General features: G+C 44.7%; 1 protein-coding gene across 1 annotated transcript; it reads left to right on the forward strand.

The window, feature by feature from the left end:
- The first annotated feature begins 871 nt into the window (after window positions 1–871).
- On the forward strand, window positions 872–3,814 carry LOC147429195 (peroxidase 57-like). The gene is made up of 5 exons (XM_086495387.1): window positions 872–1,904; window positions 2,503–2,691; window positions 2,838–3,000; window positions 3,097–3,382; window positions 3,469–3,814. The coding sequence occupies exons 1-5, from the start codon at window positions 1,683–1,685 to the stop codon at window positions 3,674–3,676; spliced, it is 1,068 nt and encodes a 355-aa protein (XP_086351513.1). The 5' UTR covers window positions 872–1,682; the 3' UTR covers window positions 3,677–3,814.
- Window positions 3,815–6,655: the final 2,841 nt, after the last annotated feature.

Raw genomic sequence — 6,655 nt, forward strand, 5'->3', positions numbered from 1 at the left:
TGCCAAGAGATGTGACCTTGGTTTGATAATATTGAAGCACACAAATAAGTTTTGTTTTAGTCATCCAAATAAACATTTCAAAAACCCAATGCTAGTGATGGTCAATAAAAAGCACATGTTAAGAGGACACAGTCCAAGAATCCCAAAATGCCAACTCATGATTCTTGCTTATGCTTGAAGCTTGCGTTTCATAGCATATTACGAAAATCCAAAGAATTTAATGCAAAAGTCAATCTCTCTCTCTCTCTCTCTCTCTCTCTCTCTCTCTCTCTCTCTTTTCTTATTCTCCTAGGGAGTGTGTGGGTGTGTAAGTGTGAAAATAAGAAGAGGAAAATGATATAACCTTTCTATCACCCAAGCGTGGTAAATTGGTGCCATTTCCCTCTTGAATAACAGGTCTTGAGTTCACGGATAGATCTTTTAGATCTCTTTGGATAGCTTCCTACGACATTCAAATTCTCTTCTTCTCTCTCTCTCTCTCTCTCTCTCTCTTTTTGTGCATTTGAATTTTATTGTTACAGTTTGTACAATATGTCCAAAGCTTTCCTACTTAGCTCCCGTGGTGTAAAAGTCAGAGCATCTTCAGTCATTCTATCCTTGATTAAGTTCAAAGGGATAGAAGAGTATGAAATCTTCTCATGTATGAAAAGTAGGAAATCTTCTCTCTCTCTCTCTCTCTCTCTCTCTCTCTCTCTCTCTCTCTCTCATAGATCAAAGGTCTCTTGGCATAGTTTCCTACGACGTTAAAATTCTCTTCTTCTTCTCTCTCTCTCTCTCTCTCTCTCTCTCTCTCTCTCTCTCTCTCTCATACAACTAATGATATTTTTACCTCTACAAAGAGAGTGGGAAGAAGCCTTCTATTTTGACATTCTCAAAAAAACTACCACACTTTTTTTTTCTTTTGTAAATCTGCTTTGCTTAATTACGAGTGGGAAACCTCAAAGCGAGGAAAACCCACAAAAAGAAAGGGATACACACACACACACACACGTGTGCACGCACGCTTTGGCGAGAGCGTACAATCATGGGCCCACATACTAGTATATGGGATAATGCAAGGTAATGTTTACAAGAGGCTACAATGAGGCACGATTGCAAGGAGTAGGGGGAAAATAAAATGGCGGACTAAGTTTAGGGAGGGGGAGGGGGTGTGCGAGAGGACCGGCTGCTAAAATGGAAGTCAAAATGCGGGCTCATCAGCAGGTCGAGGCTCGCCATTACGACGGGGAGAAAAAAAATGAAAAAAAAGGAGCAAAGCGGCTCCCACAAATCTTTTGTTTTTTGAGTTGGCCAGCCGAGTGAGCACGTCCCCTGCCCCATCTCACTGAAGTTGCATGGTCGTGCCCCGCGTATTGTGATTCTGATCACCTGAACTCTCTCTCTCTCTCTCTCTCTCTCTCTCTCTCTCTCTCTTACACACATCCCAGCTCTCTCTCTCTCTCTCCTTCCTCTCTCTATATAGCTCTCATTCCCTCACAGTTTCTCCTTGCAACCCAGCCAGCACAGGGCACTCCATTGTCCTTTGTGCCATTGCTTGCACTTCACCAAGCTGTCGGTCGGCTTCCTCGTCGGTATGTACTCCTGACGGAAGAGCACCCATAGACTAGCTTTGACATCACCATTCTCCATCGACGCTTCTCACATTGGCAAACAGGAGGCGGCGCCTCTCCGCACAGCACACCATGATGGGGTCCAGCGGCGTGCTTGGCACAGCGCTGCTCATCCTAACCCTTTCCTCACAGGTTTTCCTCTATGCTAATGCTGCCACAACTGAGGGATTTTATGCTGCCTCTTGCCCCCGCGCTGAGGCCATTATCAAAGAAAGGGTGCAAGCCCGGTTCACCTCGGACCCCACCATCACTGCCGGATTGCTACGCTTGTTCTTCCATGACTGTTTCGTCACAGTAAGTCTTCATTTGCATCCATTCACTTCGATGGAATTATCTCTTCCTGTGTTGACATGGCAAAAATTTAAGTAAAATGTATAGCAACATTTGAATTTTGCATTTTCTAGTAGAATGTAGCTACATATGAACTATTTTCCAAAAATAAAAATAAAAATCGGCATTATGACATTTTGGTTAGTGGTCTCGTTCGTCCCCATCCTCGAGCCATAAGAGAAGCGAAGCATACAAACTAAAGAAGGCAATTAAGGTGCACCCACAATCAAAAACTGGCCCCCAAAGAAAAAATCTAACCAAAGAGATAAAGGACACCCTTAATCCTGGTTTTACGTCAAAATTTAAAGATTTTGCAGGGTTTTCACACTAGAATTTGTAGATTTTGCACCAGTTTTCTATAACGGAAGTTCGGAATCTAACTGGGATTTTGCAATTTTTGCACACTAAATGCCCAGCTACAATGTACCTCCATACTCTCACAACAACCCAAAAAGTACATAACATTCTTGCAAATCTTTCACAAGGCAAAGTACCAAAGCATAATTCATACCAGATACATATTTACTGAGAGTGAGTGCCTCCTTTATGCTTCTGGTTTCAGGGCTGCGATGCATCTTTGCTGCTCGACTCCACACCAGATAACAAGGGAGAGAAGGATGCTGGTCCCAATTTGTCGGTGCGAGGATATGATCTCATAGATGATATCAAGACAGCTGTAGAAGCGGCTTGTCCCGGCATTGTTTCTTGCTCAGACATTACGGCATTTGCCACAAGGGACTCTGTTGTCCTGGTACGGACATACCTACCTCACCGGCACATTTTCAGCTTCATATAAAATTCAAGCACATGTGCACGAGCGAGACTGCACAATCAACAAAGGCAGCACATGCCTGTAAATACCAAAGATTATACATTTACGTGTGATTCCAAATGCAGGCCGGAGGACCTGACTACCCTGTCGGGGGTGGACGCTTGGACAGCTTGACCGCAAGAATGACAGATGCCAACATCTTGCCTTCTCCCACCTTCAGTGTTGAACAGGCGAGACAATCATTTGCATCACAGGGACTCTCCCTAAATGACATGGTCACATTGCTAGGTATGCAACTTGTGTTTATGACATAGCTAATTTCATGTCAAAATATCTAATTTTGGAGTCATACCTGAAGAATGTGAATGTCCCTTGAGTCTGCAGGTGCTCATTCCGTTGGGTTCTCGCACTGCGGATTCTTCAGGGATCGAGTGTTCAACTTCCGGGGCACTGGGCAGCCCGATCCGACAATGAATCCAACCTTGGTATCTCGACTATCCGGCGTGTGCCCCAACCCAGCCGGCAGTGTAGACCCGGCGGTCGCGCTCGACCAGGGTACCCGCGATGAGTTTGACTCGTCCTACTACACGGAACTCACCCGAGGCAATGGTATACTCCAGCTCGACCAAGAAATGGCGAATGATCCCAGCACATCGATGATGGTGTCGCAGTTCACTAACCAAGCGAGTTTCTTTTCTGCATTCGTGCAATCCATCACCACACTAGGGGATCTCAACATCAAGCAATCCCCTTCAGAAGGGCAAGTAAGGCTGCAATGTGGCAGGGTGAACCCACCAGGGACACCACCACCGGCACCACCGGCACCCGTAACGCCGCCGGCACCGCAGACTCCGCCAACAACACCACAACCGCAGACACCGACAACACCGCTTCCTCCTCCGACAAATACACCAACTACCCCACCTCTACCACCCACTCCCAAGCCTCCTGCACCAACGCCTAAACCCCCAGCACCCAAACCAAACCCCCCGCACCCAAACCAAAACCCCCAGCGCCCAAGCCCAACCCCCCAGCCCCGAAACCAAAGCCAAGACCACCCATCCGCCGCCTGCCACCACCTCGGCCTCGTCCTGTCCCCATCCCAAGGCCTAGCTTTCCACCACCTCGCAAAACCCCCAAACCGCGCAGACCACCACCAAGGAAGCCCATTAAGAAGCCAACAAGGAAGCCGATAAGAAAACCTACCAAGAAGCCAACAAGGAAACCCACCAAGAAGCCAACCAGGAAACCCACCAAGAAGCCAACAAGGAAACCCACCAAGAAGCCAACGAGGAAACCCACAAGGAAGCCTGTAAAGAAGCCCATCAGGAAGCCAGCGCGTCGGTTCCCTGGGTCCAGGTTTTAAGCTTTCCTCTAACCATCGCCAAGCACAAATTCTTTAGCTTCTCTCTGAATAACGGGACTTGCTCACGGCCATGAGCTTGAGCATCTGCACCCCCATTGCCTTTTACAGATGCTGACATAGCTTTTGTGTTCTTTCGTCGTCCTCTGAGATATTCAAGCTCCCTGAGCTCTCGGAGGATTTTAGATTAACAGGCACCGATTGGTTGAAGAATTTTACATTGATTTAACAAAAACTGGTGTTTAGAAGAATACATCATTATCATTTCATTTAAACTAGTATCTGACTCACCCGTTGAGGTGGTTATATGAGCGTCAATTGAAGCAACCATTGTTCTCCTTCCCTTCAAAGGGCGGGCAAAAAGTGAACAAATGTCTATGATTCTCATGTGAGCTTTTATAGCTCTTTAATACACTTGTGCATCAACCACCACTATAACTACTTTTTAGATGACAATGTATGACAACACAAAAGGTCTAAGTGCTCTCTACATTCACATCAACCAAGCACAAATCTATCTTTTGGATCAACACTATGTCTACTTTTTTGAGTGTAAAGTCGAACAACTAATGAAGTGTAGTTACTCTCCACATTCTTGTGGATTGAACAAGGACAAATCTACTTCTAGTTGGTCATGCCAAACGCCAACATACTTCTCCTAATCATGGCAAGTTTGTCGCTCCCCTCCTTCTCTCTATCTATATGTGTGTGTGTTGAGTTCAATAATTATCAGGTCAATTTGAGGTCTCTTGGGAATGAATTAAGTAATGGGATGCTCCCTTCGCATGATGTCTTGTCTCATTGTTGCCATCCTATGTTGCACATAGAGCATCCCATAAATCTTTGGCATTGGTCTTATCCATTATGGTAAAGTAAATGTATTCACCAAGGTGCAAGTGAATGGTTGCCATGGCACGCTCATTCAAGTCTTCCCACTGATTATCAGTGTACACATTCTCTCTTCCTTCATGCAAAGGTGCTATCAAGCCTTTGTTGTTCAAAACATCTTGCATACATTGCCGCCAAATAGCAAAGTTTGTGCCATTAAACTTTTTAATGTATTACTCTTCTCTTTTGGAAGCACTACTCGTAGCCACGACTCAAGAGAATGTGGCCAAAAAACTTTATGGAAAATTTCCAGGGATAATTTCGGTAGAGTTTTTCCTATAATAGGAGAAAAAAATCAAACCAAATGTAGTAAAATCACTATCTAAGAACAGTCAAGGATGTCAAGAATGCATAAACTGGACGCGCCAGAAAAATCCAACAGAGTCTCCTCTGTACGGGGAGCAAACTCTCAAACCCTACAGGACAAAATTAGGCGCATAAATTGCTCGAAACAACCATTGGGCATAAATTGCTCAAAGCCAATTGCTGTGTGACTACCAACTTGGAGTCAAAAGCAAAGAAGTCCGACCAGATACATATGCTATGGCGAGGGTATTGTAAGAGGGTAACTCCAAAAATTTATATTATTGAAGGTATCTCAACATTCGAGAATATCCCAGCTCAAAGAAAACCTCACGCAACGACTCTCCAAAAGGCTAAAGCAGACCCAAAATGACTAGCCATAGTGTCCAAAAGGGCTCATCCGGTTTCAGTCTCAAAAACGATCGAGAAAACTGCCAAAATAGCCAAACAATGGCTCCACACGAAGTACAATTGGCAATAACCACAACTCAACGTACATGAATGACCGTGCACAAATCGACACCAAGAACTATTGTGTGCAGTAAAAAGAATCCCTGCAGGGATATTTGCTCTCAAAAGAGCTCAATAGCGCTATGCGTGCTAAAAAGTAAGCATTTGTCGATGTATCTGTTTGCAAAGAAACTGCTATCAAAATGACTACCAAAATCGCTTGAAAAGCGTTGTGCCTATAAGTGTCTAAAAACCTAGAGAAACTGGTGTATGTGGGCTCAAAACCCCCTTGTAAACATGCGTCTTGGTATAGATTAGGAACGTCGGTGGCAATTTCTGCCTTCAAACAAAAAAAATATACTCGATGCAGATGTTGTGCGTCACTCCTCTATGATAGACGTACCTTGCTCGTGCATGCCAAAAAGATCGTCGACAAAGTCTATGCCACCTTCCTCTGTTGGACGGAAGCACTCTAGCTAAATAACGGCCAAGATGATATCGAAACCAATGCTAAGCTGTAAGAGAATGCCTAAAATCTGATGATGGCAAGAGCACGCTCTGAGCTATGAGTGTTCAGGAGATGTCGTGGAAGAAATTGGAGTCAAATTTGGTGCCGCTACTGTGCCTCCACCATCAAATAGAGGTGCTAGCCATCGCGAGCTAGCTCCTTAAAGTTGGTACTGATCTAGAGCATCCAGAAAGCTAGTACACTCTTCGCTCTCTATGCACTATATCGAAGGCAAAACAACCATTGATGTCGCTAGTCGGTAGAACGGTAAGTTGTCGATGACAAAAATCCGTGCTCTTTCTCTGGGTTGTCGGGTTGTTGATGGCACTTGTGGGAGCAAGGGCTTGCACAAATGAATGTGTAAATCAAAGTTTTTTTTAAAAATCAAATCCTTTGCAAAACTGTCAAAAAACCTATAGACAGACTGACGA

Source organism: Adiantum capillus-veneris, chromosome 22, assembly GCF_014529385.1.
Source record: "Adiantum capillus-veneris isolate H3 chromosome 22, ASM1452938v2, whole genome shotgun sequence".
NCBI lineage: Eukaryota > Viridiplantae > Streptophyta > Polypodiopsida > Polypodiales > Pteridaceae > Adiantum > Adiantum capillus-veneris.

Bases quoted from the DNA above. Each gene is read 5' to 3' on its own strand.
- LOC147429195 (XM_086495387.1), top strand. From the start codon at position 1,683: ATGATGGGGTCCAGCGGCGTGCTTGGCACAGCGCTGCTCATCCTAACC. The intron at 2,692-2,837 runs GTACGGACATAC...TTCCAAATGCAG, and splicing joins CAAGGGACTCTGTTGTCCTG to GCCGGAGGACCTGACTACCC. The intron at 3,383-3,468 runs GTTCACTAACCA...AATCCCCTTCAG, and splicing joins ACATCGATGATGGTGTCGCA to AAGGGCAAGTAAGGCTGCAA.